General features: G+C 42.0%; 1 protein-coding gene across 3 annotated transcripts in view; it reads left to right on the top strand.

Moving 5' to 3' along the window:
• MARCHF3 (membrane associated ring-CH-type finger 3) overlaps nucleotides 1–11,051 on the top strand; it is a 127,091-nt gene extending 116,040 nt beyond the window's left edge. For 2 of the 3 annotated variants that reach the window (XM_032798558.2, XM_032798559.2), the window contains one exon: nucleotides 6,845–7,311. In XM_032798558.2, coding sequence (XP_032654449.1) covers nucleotides 6,845–7,003 — 159 coding nt within the window. In that variant the 3' untranslated portion in view covers nucleotides 7,004–7,311. Of the gene's footprint in view, nucleotides 1–6,844; nucleotides 7,312–10,688 lie in introns of those variants that run through there. The other variant, XM_032798560.2, reaches the window with a different exon arrangement.
• The last annotated feature ends 7,146 nt before the right edge of the window (nucleotides 11,052–18,197 follow it).

Genomic DNA, 18,197 nt, shown 5'->3' with positions numbered 1-18,197 from the left:
ACACCACCAACACCAGGCGGGCTTTTCACAAGAGTGTACTTGATGCGATATACTGCAGAAGTATCTTTAGTGATCATCTTCCACAAATCTACAGGTTCTGTAGTGGTAGCCTGCAGGGCAGGGCCAGGCTGCAACCATTTTAGGCGAAGCTAGGGCGCCGTTGCTAGGGGCCCAAAGATTTGTGGGCCCAAAAAGCAGCCGCCCCCCCCCCAAATTTTTTAAATGGTTTAGCAGCCCAGCGCTGCGTAGTCTGAGTGTGTGCGGCGGCAGCTGCTGCAGCCAGGCAGCTATTAGGGCACCCCCAGTGGTCCGCGCGCCGCCGCGGACAGCCCGGGCAGCTGCTAGGGCGTCCCCTGCGGGTCCTGCGATGCCACGCGAGGTGGGTCCGCAACCCGGCAGGCGTCCCCCAGGTCAGGGAGCCGCCGCGGGCAGCCTTTCTGCAGTATACATCCAAGTCACCTTGAAAGCCCCACTGGGGCCTGATCTGTTTCTTAATTTCAAAATTATTAGTACGGTTTGGAACTATGCAAAAATAGTTTGGCTAAATAATTAGATTTCATTATTCTTGGTGCATGGACTCCTGTGGGTGCCCATTAAATAACTACTGCAACAACTAACTGCAACTACTAAAAACTACTTGAGTAGGGTTATTCTTAACAGCAGCAACATTTAAAAATCACTTATTCATTTTAAAAAAGGGTTTCTCCTTTAGGAGTATGGAATGAGGTGTGTGTGTGTCTGTCTTTCATTCAAAATCTTGGTAAGTGCTTAGATATTATGGTGATGAGCCTGATATATGTATCTCAAAATCAATTTAACTGAAATACACCTTCTTTGCACAGTGGCCCCCTAGTTGTGGTTTTTCAACCAGGGAGGGGGAGAACAGGAGGGGAGAAATCTATATCCAGTTCACTGTATTACTCAGGGCAGCAGGAGGTAGATGTGCAAGGGAGGCAAAGTATCTCACCTTGCAAAACAGCAACCACACCTGTGACAGGTTAGATCACAAAAACCCTCTTGGGACTGCCAGCTTGGGACTCCAGTACCTTGTCTTGTTTGAGCCAGACCCACTTGCCTGCTGCAAACACAGATCCACGTCTGAACCATGTCCCCCACGAGCTGCAAGCTTAACTGAAAACAGCTTACGAAGTGCTCCTGTCTCCAGCACTCAGATACCCAGCTCCCAATGGGGTCCAAACCCCAAATAAATCTATTTTACCCTGTATAGAGCTTATCCAGGGTAAACTCAAATTATTCACCCTCTATAACACTGATAGAGAGAGATGCACAGCTGTTTGCCTACTCCTTCCCCCTCACGTATTAATACATACTCTGGGTTAATAAATAATAAAGAGTGATTTTATTAAATACAAAAAAGAAAGATTTAAGTGGTTCCAAGTAATAACAGACAGCACAAAGTAAATTACCAAACAAAATAAAACAAAAAACACACAAAGTCTAAGCCTAATACAGTAAAAATTAAAGGCAGGTAATCTTACTCTCAGATGTTCCGATAAGCTTGACAGACTAGCCTCCTTCTAGTCTGGGCCCAATCCTTTCCCTGGTACAGTCTTTGTTCCAGCTCTGGTATTAGCTAGGGGATTTCTCATTACTATAGCCCCCTTGGTTCTGTTCCAGCCCCTTATGCACAAGGCGGCAATCCTTTGTCCCTCTTTGGGTTTCCGCCCCTCCTTCTAAATGGAAAACCACCAGGTTAAAGATTCCAGTTGAGGTGACATGATCACCTGTCACTAGGGGTATGGCTACACTTGGAATTTCAAAGCGCTGCTGTGTGAGTGTGGTTGGAGCGGCAGCGCTGGGAGAGAGCTCTCCCAGCGCTGCATGTAAACCACATCCTTTACGGGTGTAGCGTGCAGCGCTGGGAGCCATGCTCCCAGCGCTGCCGCCCTGATTACACTGACACTTTACAGCGCTGTATCTTGCAGTGCTCAGGGGGGTGTTTTTTCACACGCCTGAGCATGAAACTTGCAGTGCTGTAAAGTGTTGAGTGTAGCCAAGGCCTGAGACTTCATTGCCAACTTGCCAGCAAACACACATACAAGATGACTTACAAGTAAACAGAGCCATTTACAATCAATTGTCCTGGTTAATGGGAGCCATCACAATTCCAAGCCACCATTAATGGCCCATACTTTGCATAACTACAGTAGGATGTCGAGTTAAATTTTATATTTCTAGTTTCAGATACAAGAATGATACATTCATACAAATAGGATGAACACACTCAGTAGATTATAAGCTTTGTAATGATACCTTACAAGAGACCTTTTGCATGAAGCATATTCCAGTTGCATTATATTCACATATTAGCATATTTTCATAAAGTCATATAGAGTGCAACATCACAACTCCCATTTTGGAGGAGGTGAATTGAGTGGTTAGAAGAAGCCAAGTAGCCAGGACTGGGATCTCAGTGAAGCACTGCTACACAGAATGAATTTGAGCAGATCACTTAGGTGCTGTGTGCCTCAGTTTTCCCCATCTACAATATGGCTGTAATGTTTCTGTACAGACAGGTTGTAAGACAAATACTTTTGTAAGGTGGCTTGACATGCTTAACTGAAAGGCACTGCCTATGTGGAAAGCATTTTATAATACTTTATCAGCAAGACAGTTAGTTCCTCTGGAAAGGCCAAGACTTTCAAAGCAACTATGATTTTGTCTGCCTAACTAAAGCACCTTAAAAGGGCTTGACTTTCAGAGGGTATTGGCCACTCAACTTCCGAAAATCAAGCCCATCCCAAGTTCGGAACACACACACACACACACACACACACAAAATAAAAAATCACATAACTTTTGAAAAATCTTAGCCCGATTATCTTTACTCTTGCTACAGAGCACCATGCACTTCTATATAGCAAATCTTTGTGGTGCCAAAATAAAAAGTGCCATCAGCAGATCCATTCGAATCTGAAAAATAGGAACACAGGAGAATCTACGGGCTTGGCTACACTAGAAATTTCAGAGCGCTGCCGCGGCAGCACTTTGAAGTGTGAGTGTAGTCAGAGCGGCAGCCCTGGGAGAGAAGCTCGCCAGCGCTTGACGTAAACACATCCTTTACAGGTGTAGCGTGCAGCGCTTGGAGCCAGGACTCCAGGCTGCCGCCCTGATTACACTGATATTTACAGCGCTGTATCTTGCAGCGCTCGGGGGGGGGGGGAATTCACACCCTGAGCGCGAAAGTTGCAGCGCCTGTAAAGTGCCAGTGTAGCCAAGGCCTACACTGCTGTTAGAGAGCCAGGGAGGATAAGTCTTATCACTTCAGGATAAAGTATATGTGCAGCAAGTGATGCTCCTTAAGGTTCTGGAAAAAAGTAACAAAAATTTCATTTTATCTTCAACAAATCAGTTTAATTTTCTCTATAATCAAAACTGGCATATGGTTATTTACAACACCAACCACCTCAGTGAACAGAGTTTAATGGGCTGCCATGGGGAGACTTCTTTGGTAGAGTTTCTTAGGATAGGGAAAATAGCTTCTTTGCAAATTTAACAGCCAAAGGCCAGAAAAGACTACTGCTTTTCTTCTGAATTTAGTCAATATCTGTGAGCTATACACACAAAATGGTTGTCTGCTTGAGTAGGAAGATCTGCAAGCTTTCTGTTTAAAGCAGAATTTGACCTAAATTCTTGGCTTGACTTGCACCCTGAGTAGTGCGTCTGACTTCAGGGGATGGATAGGGTGTATATCAGAGAGTATTTTAATTCTCTAGTTTGCAAAACTATGTAATTGCTGCTTAAAAAATATTAAAAAACAAATGTATATCTAATGAGTTCACAAAAGACTAAGGCGGGTTGGCTACACTCACACGTTACAGCGCTGCAACTTTCCGCGCTCAGGGGTGTGAAAAACACCCCCCTGAGCGCTGGCAAGATGCAGCCGCTGTAAAGCCTCATAATCAGGGTGGCACGGCGGCGCTGCACGCTACACCCGTAAAGGATGTGGTTTACGTGCAGCGCTGGGAGAGCTCTCTCCCAGTGCTGCCGCTCTGACCACACTCACACTTCGCAGCGCTGCCGTGGCAGCGCTTTGAAATTCCAAGTGTAGCCATACCCTAAGTGAGCTTTGAAGATGGATTCCCCCAACCTTTGCTCTCCAAGTCCAAAGACGCTTATTATGCCAGTGACTGATGTTAAAAAACACAACATACATTTTATGTAGCACCTCAGGAGTTTGTCTAATAAAATGGCTTCTCTGAGAAATGCAATGCTGAGCAGCCCTCACTGTTACTGAAATTCACTAGCTAACATCACTTGGAAACTGCCCTAAGGCAAGAACCCATTGTAAATAAGCTGTCAAGTTTAACTAGGATGTCCTGTGGAAATGTCTTAAAACAGTTCCAGCCATGGTTAACAATGCAGCTATTCCAGAAGGGACTTGCTTGATGCTGCAGAGAACTAGAGTTAAAATCCAGAATGTCTAGAATTGTGTTTTCTGTCCAGAATTTATGGCCATTCATTTCAAAGAAAGTTCTTTACCTCATTCCAATGTGCTTTCTCCTGCTATTAGCACACTCATCCATTTAGAGGCCTCATGCATGTTCATGTGTTCAGTGAAAATGGAGATAATAAGCGATGTCTTCACTGCAAAAAGCTGTGTTTTTACACTAGATAACTCAGTGTAAAATCCTAGTGGAAAGATAGAGAGACACATAGTAGCTAGCTGAGGTAAACCACAGCTGGCGGATATAGGGTTGACCTTGACTATCTATAGTGAGATAAATGCTGCGTATACCTTAGCTATCTCAATATGAAATCCTAGTGGAGCCAACTCAAGCCAGCTTTGAGGGAGACATTTGCATCACTTAAAATAAAAGAGCTATCATTTATGTTCCCCAAATCCTCCTGGTAATCTGTCCTGGATGCTTATTTGCAACTCCTAGAGTAAGGACATGAGTAGCTTCCTTTGACACTTACGTAGTGTGACAAAGTTCCTCCTCTACCTTGGTGGGTCCTGTGCTTATTGGCGGATTTGTTCACCTGAGTGATCTTCCCCTCTTGTGGAACCCACAGTCTGGGTCAGCTCCTCCTGTGTCTGATCAGGAGTTGGGAGGTTTGGGGGGAACCCGGGCCCGCCCTCTACTGCGGGTTCCAGCCAAGGGCCCTGTGGATCAACAGCTGTCTAGTGCCCTCCTGTAACAGCTACATGACAGCACAACTCCCTGGCTACTTCCCATGCCTCCTCCAAACACCTCCTACATCCTCACCACAGGACTTCCTTCTGGTGTCTGATAACACTTGCCGCCTCAATCCTCCAGCAGTACACCACTCTCACTCTCAGCTCCTTGCCTTCTCTCACACGCTTCTTCCCTGGCTCCTCTCTGCTGACTGGAGTGAGCTCCTTTTTAAAACCCGGTGCCCTGATTAGCCTGCCTTGATTGGCTGCAGGTGTTCTAATTGAAGTAGCTATCTCTACTGCCTTCTATAAAGATCTTAATTGGCTCCAGGTGCCTTGATTAACCTGGAGCAACTGCCATTTGGTTACTAGGGCACTAGGGATTTGTTTAGCCTGGGGCTAACATACCTGTTTCTCAGTACTTTACAGTAGCCATCTGGCCTTGCCCCGTCACAGTAGCCATAGACTGAGTATATTGCAAGCTCTGTGTAAACAAACAGCAGTACCTTCCTATTGTCCCTCCCTCTCCCCAGACTGTGTGTGTCATCTCCAGATATAGTGTCTTCATTTCACTCCATATTTCCTGGATAGCAATGACCTACCGAAGTGGTGCAGTTGCATAAAAATCAGTGACAAATGACAAGGTTTCTGTCATCAGCGCACAGGCAGTTCCCACCCACAGCTCAAGAGTACTATATTATTGTCATGTATTACCAATACACTTCACAAATAAAGGGTCTGATACCTTATATGCATTTAGCACTAAAGGCAATGGTAATTGTGTGTGCAAAAACTGCAGTCAGCTGTCAGTATCTATGCCGCAATCACTTCTCTCACTGCTGCTAATGCATCCACATGAGGCATGGAACACAATAGCTTTTAACACAGTTATTGCTAAACATGTATGTAAGACAGGAGGTGAAGTGTTCTGTTTAAACATTATCTAAAGACCCACTACAGTTTTGAAGCCCCATTCCCAGTTTAATTTCTGGCTGAAAATGGATAGACACAAAAACGTGGGCCTTTCCCCTCCCTTCTCAGAGGGGACCTCCACTTACTCTCTTCTTATCCCTGGGGTGAGTTACTGCCATTTTCTTTTTTTTTTTTGCTGTCACTCACTTGCTCCCTGCCTTTTCCTGGCAGCCACTCAGTCCTCTGCCTGTGCCTTCCTCTCTAGTCTCCCGCTACTTCCAGTCTGTTGATCGGCTCCCATATATTCCTCATCCCCATAGCCTTCCCCTCTGCCCACCCCATAGTCTCATTCTTTGTACCATGTTCCCCCTCACTGTCTCAGGCCTAAGCCACACCTAGTGAATAAGAGGGGTCATCTGCACTGACATTAATCTGGCTTCAAACTCATTAAAAACAGAGTACTAGTGTCTAGCTTTACAAGGGCAACCCCACTTCCTCTTGCAAAATATGAAGGCTGGTAATACATGGGAATGAGTGGACAGCAGCTAATGGGGATGGGTAGCACAGGGGAGCTGAAAACAACATAGTAGCATTCAGTACAATTCATTACAGATAGAACAGTGGTTCTCAAACTTTAGCAACCCCCCATTTTGATTTACATTTTTTCCACAGACTCCCAAGCTGACTTCTAATTTCACCCAGGGGTGTTTGTTCTTTGTTTCTAATTTATTTCATTCTAGGACACGAAGCATTTTGAAATTTATAATCTATTCTCTCTTGATCTTCCACCAGGTGTCATTTAGGTACCACTGTAGATTATACAACGAATGGCGTCGGACCAATCAGAGGGTGATACTCCTAATTCCAAAATCTGTCAGTGTTCCTTCTAACCAGCAGTCATTGCTGGGCCTTCATTCAGTCAAAAGGAACTCAAAGGAGACAATCGTTTGATTTTGGCAGTTCTGGACTGGAGTCATGCACTAAATATACTTTCTTAAACCCAGGGGCTCTGATTCCATCCAGAACCTGGTACAGTGCTATTCCAGTTTACAAACTCTTTACAGAGGAAGAAATCACTATTAATTAAAATCATGGATGCTGCAATCATATGATATTTGCTAAGCTGCCAAACATGTTTATTTAGCAGATACTGTATGGAATTCTACAAACTCATGTTAATACTTGCCTTGTCAGTGATGCAAACCCTTCTTTTTTTATTATTGTTTAAAAATATTAAAACTATGATAATTAACAATGCAAAAAAAATTTGAGTGCTTTATTTCTGTGGATATCTGGATAGGAACCAATGCTGAATATTTTATTTTACTGACTCAAAGAAGATGGCATTACAAGAAGGAAATTGTACTACTTTAGTTTTATTTGAAGGGCATCTTATACTAATCTTGGATTATTAAAAATGTTTTTAAAGTTCTACAAATGGGCATTCTATTTAACAACATAGCCCCTAAAAAAGCATTCTCTTCCATTTGTTGTTTGTTAGTGAAAACCTGATAGAAAAAAATATTTTCTAAGAAAAATGCAAAATGTATGAAAAACAAGCATCTTACAGATTGCAATAATCTTCCGAGTCAAAAATATTTCATAAAGCTGTTCCCAAAAAATAACTCAGTTACAGGGTTATTTCCTTTTCATTTGGAAGGAGCAAATTAGCCCCAAATTCTGCACTAAAGTTACATTGGTGTAACTAAGAGTTAGTTACTCTTTATTTACCCCAAGCTAAATTTGGCCCTATTAATTAATTTTGTAAGGGGGACTTTGCATACATAATAAATTAGTAGATCATTAGACATTTCCTAGGAAGCCTGAACATGTCTTGCATAACAATTAGTCTTACTCTAGAAATGCTGAATTTTCAGCTTGTCAGGTAAATTTCGTGGAGTATATCAATTCTCTCATTGTAGCATTGAGACAAAGGCTCTTTATAAAATGTAACACACTACATGCTATTATGACGACACTGAATTTTGATTCTGAATATTATTTTCTGCTTTTAACCAACCCCTTTATTTTTATACTTTTAAATCATCAATTCATTCACTAACTCTTAGATTTTGGTTCTCACATTATGCAATATAAGGAATATGTAGTTTTGTGGGAAGACTCATTTGGTACTGAATGCTTCTACAGCTAAAACCTATTAAATGCTGCTGGCAAGCTAGAGATAAGTTACTTGTTTGCCATTTTAAAATAAGGATTTCTAGAACATGACAGAGTAATTCCAGAACCTTCTCTCTTTCCCATCCTGCGGAGGAATTGAAAAATGGTAGAGTGTGTGTAGTGAGGAGGTAATGTTTTATATTTCTGATGGATCAAGCTGATGCAGGTGTTCTGTCAGCCAAGAGAGAGCTATTTAAATGCAAAGCTCTAGCAAAAAACAAACCCATCACCCATGCTTTATGCTGTCTCAGCTCACATGTATTTGGAGTTGTAATAACAGTTTTTCCTTTTGACACTAATTCCAGTGATACAAGTAGCTAATATTCCATTTAGTCATCAGCCCTCTAGGGGTATTAGAACTACAAACAGCCATCATTGCCTAACTATTCTATAATCAAATACCAACTTTGTCCATCAGTCACACTTTACCCTTCACATAGAAGCATGATAAACTCTCACTTGACAATCATGTTTGCTCTGCAAAAAGAGACAGCACAATTAATGATATATTCCCACAATGGCACCAGGAAGGTAGGTTCCTATCATGCAGATATATTATTCTGTTTTGTGCCTAACATACAAGAGTGGAACAGATCTTTGGAGGAGGAGGCGGCGGCAGCGGCGGCTTTATATCCCACACCCCATATACATGAATCAGTGCTACTGTCTTTTTGCTCTACATGCACCAAAGCAGCATTATGGTGCCTTGTTCTTCTCCAGACAGCAAGACAGTAAAGTGAGTGCTACTAATGTCACATTCCCACCTTTCTCTCTCAACCAAAGACCTGGCAGTCAGAAGGATCCTATTGACCAGCTCTGGTTCCTCTTTCTCTAGGAGTGAGCGATCTTTTCATACTGAATCACTGTTTGGACCGATGTAAATTCAAAATTGCTGTCTATTTAAACAAAAGTTATTGAACAATAGCAACAAACTCAATTTTTTGCTTCTGAAGGGACTTTAAGGGTAGTAAACATCTATGGCACTAGCTACACTTAACAGAGCTAATGACAAAGTCTCCATTGTGCTATCGCAACAGATCCAGTAAAGTAAAAAATAAATGCTAACTACTGTACAACTAATAAAGAACGAGTGGCTTTATTTCTTTTGTTAAATGAATCTCATTCTTTCCTTTGGCTGGCAGCAGCTTGGCCGTGGTCCTCAAAAGGATTTCTCACCCATACCTGGAGTTGGGGTTCCCATTTATTTTCCAAGTAAAAATTCAGCTGAGAGGGGAAAGGTACTTGATTTAAAATTGTGAACTGAAAACAGAAGTCAAACAACAATGCAATCCTACACGATGTGTTTTAGAAAGCAGCAGGCACAAGTTAGCTTCATTTCTTCCTCTTAGACCCAGTCTTACTCCTGCACACATTCTGGGCTTCTGACAGACTGCTGTCTCAAACGGATACTGTTTCGGCCACATACAAGCCATTTCTGTTCAGTATTAATAGCATCAGTGGGAAAAGGAGAAGAAAGAAGTTCCATTCTTTGTGCCAAACCCTCTCCTTGGTGTAAGCCTAGCTTGTCACATCACAATGATCATGAGGGATATGACAAATGCCAGCCTTGAAATTTCAGCAGACAATAAAATGCATTTAAAAAAAAAAAAAAAAAAGACTAAATTTATTCCAGCTGTGATGCTAAATAGCTTTAAATACTGGAATCAAAACTATGTTATGCAGCCATGCTTTACAATAGGGTGACCAGATGTCCCGATTTTCTAGGGACAGTTCTGATATTTGGGGCTTTTTTTTTTTTTAATATGGGATCCTATTACCCCCCACTCCCTGTCCTGATTTTTCACACTTGCTATCTGGTCACCCTACTTTACAAGCTAAAGTCATCCTATGTTTTGTTCTTCTAAAAAGAGAATGAATTCTAGGAAATAAATTATACTATTCATAACATTAATAAAATACAGGACTATGGAAAAATAAGTACTTAAAGTGAGACCTCTGTAAATCAGCAATTACTATGAGAACTTCACTTTTAGCAAGGTACGTAACACACCACTGACCTTTTGAATGCAAAATCTGTGACTCTGGAGAAATGCTCAGCACTGTCAGCCTGTCAGAGGATGCTCTGTTGGATGGCATTTCAAAGAAAGACATGAGATGAGAAATATTTATAAGGCTGACAGTTTTTTGGAGGGATGGGGGGTAAACAGTCTTCACCAGAGGGCTCTGACATTAGGAAGATTCCCCCTCTCTTCAGTATTTTCCTTTACCAGACTGACAAGCAGTCAATTTCTTCTCAAACCAGCTCTACGCCCAGTCTGCCTCTTTTTGCAGGGCTGCTAGATAATTGTTTCTCTCTCTCCTCCACTTTTATTTCAGTCTCTTGAAAGCTGACATTGTTCCCCGTTTCAGCAGGTTTCAGCATGGTGTTTATATAGAGTTCACTTTAAACGGGGGTGGAGTGGGGGGAGTGGAAGAGATACAAATCTCACTTTTTCAGTTTCAGGATCTCTCCAATTTAATGAAGGAGGAAAACAAGAGATGTTTACCAACAGGTGCCTTGCCAGCTCTTTGATGATGACGACGATCAGTCTCTACAGATCCAGCAGGAGGCAACTAAAAGCTAAAACTAAAAAATTATGGTTGGTTCTGGGCTCCAGACATGACTGGTTTATAAACTAATATTGCCTCCTAGTATATACAAAAATGTATATAGGAATTTGCTCCATGACATTCCCTTTTAAGTAATCACACCTGTCCCCTACTACTCATACCTGTTTCAAGAAACAGGGCTTTTGTGGGACCATTTGCTACCACTAACATGGTGCCTTTGTGAGCATAATATGCTGTCTAGTGGCTGGCCCTGCTACTAGCGTTCTCCATTAAGTACTACAGGCCTATGTTTTAGAGTTGAAGGATCTGTGATCCAGCCTCAGCTGAGAGCTAGAGACATATAACCTTGTCTATTGGAGAATGTGAATTCATTACCATCAACAGCCATCTGGGGAAGAAAGCCTCCTGCATAATTCAAGTAGGAATTGTCTAAGGGTAAGACACAAAGGAAAGCCTCAATGTGTCCAGAGGGAGAAGGAAGGGGGTTGACAAAAAAAAAAAGAGAAGAAAAAACACTCCAATTCCCCATAATTCCTATCATATTATCAGATGACTGCTTTTCCTTTTCTCTTATGGGCCTTGTGGTTATCTAGACGGGTCTCCAACAACTAGAGATTCAACATGGGCAAACATATCCCTTGTTTTGTCTAAAATCAGCCAGACTGCTCTGAAATAGTCCTTAAAAAAAAATATCTATGCTTTCATGGCTGTAAATACTTATCTGGCACTGGGCAGCTGAGTTCTCAAATAGCAGAGAGCACCAAAGAAATGATGGCTATATAGCATCTCCAGTTCTAGGAGTAGAATTAATTTCTACGTGACACCACTAGGATGAATGCAGCAAGTTGACACAAAGATCTTATGAATACAAGAAAGTGGGTAGATTGTTCTGTAGGCTTCTTAAATTATTACAAATGGAATGTCATCTGACCAGGACACTGAATCAATTCTTCCAAGTGGATACGTCCACACTGCTGTTTTTAGTGCTGTAGCGCAAGCCCCATGAGCTCAAATCTGTAGGCTCAGGCTCCGAGACTCGCTAGCATAGGTTTTGGGGATAGTTTGCACTGTAGAGATACCCTTTTTTGATATGCAGTTTGGAGATAATGGAAGAGGAGTGCTTGGAGAAAACAGGCTTTTATATGGCTGACTGATTTTTGTCTAGCCATGATCATGTCTCCTATTGTTTTAATACTACATATGCTGTGGTGTGAAGGCGAGTATGTTTAGCATTCCATTGGCAATCAGTAAAAGGTTTAAGTTAACTTCAGTGTCTTGGAGCATCACATGAATATGATTGTTGTTGACCCACCATTTTCATAGCTCGCCCCTCAAAAAAAAAAGTTAAACTGAAGCATCACTGTTTATCTCATTACCTTTGTAGCATGTATTTAGCCCCAGAAAAGACTGAAAGATGTTTATCTGTGTTCACATATCCACAGTAAATGAGTATCTCTTACAGCTGAATTTACATACATCACAGCCCTGTTAGCAGAAACAAAAACAAAAACCAACTTGTGGGATTGGAGTTGTTAAAGGCTCCAGTTTTAAAAGGCAGCCAAAGCACAGATCAGAGACTTGCTGACAACATCTAAAGTAAAACGGATCCCCTTTTTCTGTGTAATGAGAGTTTATAGGCAAGGTATCTTAGTATCACTCCCAATTTATGGAATGTGATTAATCAAAAAATGAGGCCTATCATTTTAAGTGTACATCTACACTACAAAGTTAGATTGATTTTTTCGAAATCTAATTTATACAGTGTATTGTGTATGACCACACTAAGTGCATTAGGTCGGCGCAGTGCATTTTCACTACCGCAGCTAGCATCGACTTAGTGCAGTGCACTGTGGGTAGCTATCCCGCAGACCATTGGAATTCTGGGATAAGCACCCAATGCCTGATGGGGCAAAAACTTTGTTGCAGGTGGTTTTGGGTATATGTTGTCAGGCCCTCTCTCCCTCCCTCCTCCCATGAAAGGAATGGCAGACAATCATTTCATGCCTTTTTTCCAAGGTCCCATCTGTCGAACCTGCTCAGCCCACTGTGTGCCTGGATGCTCGGAACCCCAGGCAGTCAGGGGGCTAAGCAGGCCTGGTGGACGGAGCCCCAGACCCGCAGTAGGCTGAGCAGTTCAGCCCGCTGCTGGTCTGGGGCTCCATCCGCTGGCTCCTGCTGGCCAGGGTCCCGCTCAGCCAGCAGGCCTCAGTGAGGTCGATCGGGGTGCCTGGACAGACATGTCTATCCTTCTCTTAGAGCACTGAATCAGATTGACTCCAAGTCATTCTCTTCTTTAAGTTTCATCTCATGGAGATTCAGTTCTGCCTGGAATATCATGCGAGCTGGAGGCTTCTGCCTCAGGCTGCTCTCCCAGCTGGCAGCACAGTGCAGTCGCACCTACCCCAGCCTGCCCCTTGCTCCCATGGCTCATGAAGCCTGGACAGCAGCAAGGAGCAATTCTACTTGTGGAATGACAAATCCAGAATGAAGGACTGCACTTTATGGGCCACATTAAGATTATTTCAGAGTCCTAGATAGTATTTAGTCTCTAGGAAAGGCTTCATGAAAATTTTCCCCCACCCCTAACAAAAATGTTAATTTATCAGAGCAGCTGGAAGGGTAAGGAACCCAGGACTGTAACTTAGAGAGAGTTTTCATATTGAATTATATCAATTATTGGTTAAACAAAGTAAAATTTCACAGCATGGTCTGCCCTAACACTAAAAATGCAGGAAGGGAGTCAGAAAATGGAACAGTTTCCTGTTTTGAACCAGGGATGTTTCACGTGTTAGGTGAACATAACCACTACACTACAGGGCTTTCGCATGTTAGGTGAACATGATAACCACTACATTACAGAGCTTCTCTTTTTTTGCCACACACTTTGCCAAATGCACAGGAATGTTTTCTCTACCTACAGAAGCTACCTAATGCAATGTCTTTATCTATGGCCTTCCTGCTCACAAAGCGGTCATACCCCTGCCCAAGGCTGACACAGCGACCTGGCTCGGGCAGGATCGCTAGCGAGGCATGATACTTTTGCCGTTAAGCAAACATAGCAATTCTTTCCTGGCCTCTGCCACTGAATGCCTCTATGCATTACGCTGTGCCCTAGCAGCGTGGGAGGACTGCATGAGCTCGGAAAACGTGTCGACAGATGATGGGGGAGTGTAGAAACATTCTGGGAGGACTCCATGGTCACCTGTGCAGCTGAGTTCACCATGCTGGCCAAACAGGAAATGAAATTCAAAAGTTCCCGGGGCTTATAGATTCATAGACCTAAGGTTAGAAGGGACCATTACGGTCATCTAGTCTGACCTCCTGCACAATGCATGCCACAGAATCTCACCCACCCACTCCTGGAACAAACCCCTAACCTATGTCTGAGTTATTGAAGTCCTCAAATCGTGGTTTAAAGACCTCAAGGTGCAGAGAATCCTCCAGCAAGTGACCCTTGCCTCATGCTGCAGGACCGTCGAATTGCATCCACACTATCCCAAATTCGACCCAGCAATGTCAATTTCAGCACTAATCCCCTCATCAGGGAAGAGTACAGAAATCGATTTTAAGAGCCCTTTAAGTGGACAAAAATGGCTTCGTTGTGTGGACGGGTGCAGGGTTAAATCGATCTATTGCTGCTAAATTTGACCTAAAGTTGTAGTGTAAACCAGAGCTAAGTCCCAGTTGCATGGGCATTTTCAGTGTAATTTCTTTTTTTCCCCCCAATCTGGCCTCCTTTCTTTGAAAATATTCCTTAAAATTCCAACTGTGGTTCTCACTAACAGAAAGCCATTAAGTTGGTGGGTAGGAGGCAAGGATTAAGGGAAACTGATGATTTAATCAAAGATGCTCTAATTATGAAATGGCCTTAGAACACTGAATCTTGATGAGTGACGAATCTTTTATATGGTTTTCATTGATATCAGTTAAAAAAATCATGGTCTGATTCTCACCAACCATTTCACAATCTAGTGGGCACAGTAATCAAGAAATGCACTCTTAGAGAAGTCAAACTCTAGCTTCTACCTTATAAACAGCCATTTATATACATAAGTGGCCAGAAATACAAAATACCATTGGATAGCTGTTCAACGCTTTGTATGAAGTGCTTTGGTAGTTTCAGTCATGCTTACAGAAGACCCATAAGGCTCAAAGCCACAGCTGTCACTAAACATAGGAATCAGGAACTGAAAAGCAATGGAATAAGCAACTCTCTCCACTAGAAGCAGCTCCAAAAAGGTGGTTCTTGAAAGTACAGTGTAGGAGAACAGATACTCAAATAAAAGTTGAATTAGGCTAGCATGGAAACAAGTTTCAAAAAGTTTTGAGAGGACAAAATGTCTGTAGCGTAATGTAAACAAACATCCATATAATATCCAAATGGTAATTAGCTGTTACATCCAATACAATATTAATGGAAGACTAGCATTAGAGGTGCAAGAGTGGGAACTTGCTATAATCCTCCCAGGAATATGAAGAGGAAATCAGTAGGGTACAATAAAAATAAAAGTCAGTATAAACAAAATCTTGGCAGGAAAGAAAGACTTAACACCACAAAAAGATTACAATGGAGGAGGAACTTGGTAAGGAAAGAGGAAGTCTAACAGTAGTTATCAAATATTTCTAAAGCAGCATTGGATTCACTGAAAGGGAAGTGAGTTGCATAGTATGATTAAGATTTCAAAGGTTTTTATATTCCAACATAAAATTCTATAAAAATAAGGCTACAGACTGCTAGTGAAGTTTTTAGTATAAAAACAAATTTGCATCTATTTCACACAATGTGGCTGGGGTGGTTGACAACTTAGTATGCTATGGGGAATGGGTCTAAGATAAAAAAGCCATAAGCATCACTTATGCCTGAGAAAGGCTAGATGCAGAAACAGGACATTCACTTCATCATGTGAATGTAGGTCCAAAATCTGTTCTATTAATTTAGCAACAATTGCGTGAATTGCATGCATTCTATGGGCTTGCCTACCAGAGCATTTTTTCTTGAAATCTGACCATTACAAGCATAATAGGAGGCATCATATGACATAGGAACACAGGCACTGGTTTTGCATACCCAAAAGCGTGCTGCACACTTTACAGAAACAAGAATACGGTTCCTGTTGTGAAGAGCTTACAACATAGGGCTCCAAACCCATAAAACAATTATATATATGCTTAACTAAATGCATGTAAGTAGTTTAATTGAAGTCATGACCCAATAAACAAAGCTGACAGCACCTTGTGTATTATCAGTTTCACTGTTGTTCCTACTTTGCTAGTTTCCCTTGTTTCCACTGGAGCAAGAGAGAAAGGAAAATGTTTTCAAAATTAGAAAAAAATTGATTTTTTGCCACAAAAATTGGGAAGTTTAGGACTCGAAACTACTTTCAATTTTTAAGCTAATTGGATTGCCAGTTGACATCCCCTTTAAGGAATGGGTACATAGTCAAAGTTCAGTTAAAGTTTGGGGTTTTCTAGTATTGAATTATGTATGTCATCTAGAACCTACCTAAAATAAACCTGCCGGTCAACCCGTACCTGCTTCACATAAATAAGAAGCCCTATCAAAGACATCAATAAGGTGTAAAACAAACACACAGAATTTGTTCTCTTAACAGGTTAGCTTGGTTTTAGTGTGACATATATATAGCACAGGTTTACTGAACACAGGAATACAAGCTGCAATGTTGGTATTCTAGACATTGCAATTAGTTACAATGAAGAGCAAAAAACATTTCAGCATCTGAACAGAAAAACACTATTGCAACATTCATGGCCTGCATTAGGCAGAAAGTCAGACTATTTGATCATAGTAGTCCCTTCTGGATGTAAAAGATCTATGCAACACTCTCATGAGGCAAATTAGTATCTAAGAAAATTACCAACACTTAACCATTGAACTGAAGAACAGAACAAGCAGAGGGACACTTTTAGCCCCATCTAACATTCCTTTGCTTTCTGCTTGTGAGGGAAAATAAGCCAAGTCTAGAGAGAATACTAGAGGAGCACAGGCTGGTCAGATCAGTTAAATCACACTAGGAATAAGCTAAAAAACAGATTAAAAAAAGTTAAGTTTTGCCTTACCCTGTGACAGATCCATTATTTCGGATGGAAAGCACAACTCATGGGAAGTAGCAACCAGTGTTAATCATTCAACCATCACAAAGGGAAAACGAACAAATACCAAACTATGCACAACAGAGGGCACTGTGGGTCAGAGACCATTCTAAAATAGAATTAGCCTGAGTTAAAAAAAGATGCTGTAAAATTTGTGAGTGTGTGTGTGCAGTACTGCAGCAGGGTCGAAAATAAGAATAGATGATGTATGTATCAGAACAGAATTTCTTCCCATTACCAGAACCTTCTTGCAAGCTTTGTGACAATGCTGATTCTGGTGCTGAACAAAATTGGCTGTGTTGATTTATGTTGCTCCCAAGATGATCACAAGATATTTGCTAGCAAACTAGAAAGTTAGCTCAAGATGGTGATTCTAAAGGAGAGGGCAAGCCAGCATCTAGTGCTGAAATCCATTTAGACTTAATGCACTTAGTGTGTCCTCAAACTGTTGTGAAATGAAGCAAGAAGAGGTTACTTACCTATGCAGTAACTGTGGTTTTTCAAGATGTCCCCTTTCCCACCGCATGAGTGCTCCAATCCTATGAACCTCAGATTGGAGATTTTAGATAGCAGTGTCTATTCGGCCCTTGTGTGCGCCTGCCACAGCCTCATGCCCTGCACCGAGGCTATATACATGAAGGGGTGAACCACCCTCAGTTCCTTTTCTACTGTGGAGTCTGTTGTAAAGAACTCCGAAGCAGAGGGGAGATGGGAGGGTAGTGGAGCACGCACAGGGGACACATTTTGAAGAACCACGGTTACAAAACAGGGTGAGTACCTTTTTTCTTCAAGCAGTTTCCCATGAGAGTTCCACTCCAGGCAACTATCAAGCAATACCCTCTACACAGGGGTAGGACTTTGGAGTCAAGTCTAAGATTGAAGATGGAACAGAAGAGCCAAATATAGCATCAGAAGCTGAAGTGTTCGGCACTTCAGTGTTCAGAAAATGTATGAATGGAAGTCCAAGTTGCAGCTCCACGTAAGTCTCATGAGAACGTTCTCAAGGAAGGATACTGAAATACAGAGTGATTGTAGAGTGAGTTAATATTCTAGAGGGAGGTTGAAGATCATGAGAGTGACAGCAGTAGGCAATGCAGCCAGATATCCATCAAGAGAGTCTCCTTGGAAATTGGAGATCACTGTCCACAAATGGAGGGAAAAAAACCTGGGAGATTTCCTCAATGGCTTGCTTCTAAGTAAAAGGTTGAGAGGGTATTAACATCAAGTATATTTAATGTTGCATCTCCTTTATCCTAGTTTGGCATAGGGAAGAAAACTAAGATGC

This window comes from Chelonoidis abingdonii, chromosome 6 (genome assembly GCF_003597395.2).
Source record: "Chelonoidis abingdonii isolate Lonesome George chromosome 6, CheloAbing_2.0, whole genome shotgun sequence".
NCBI classification, from domain to species: Eukaryota; Metazoa; Chordata; order Testudines; family Testudinidae; genus Chelonoidis; species Chelonoidis abingdonii.
The sequence above is the reverse complement of the archived record's forward strand: the minus strand, read 5'-3'. Positions and strand labels throughout refer to the sequence as shown.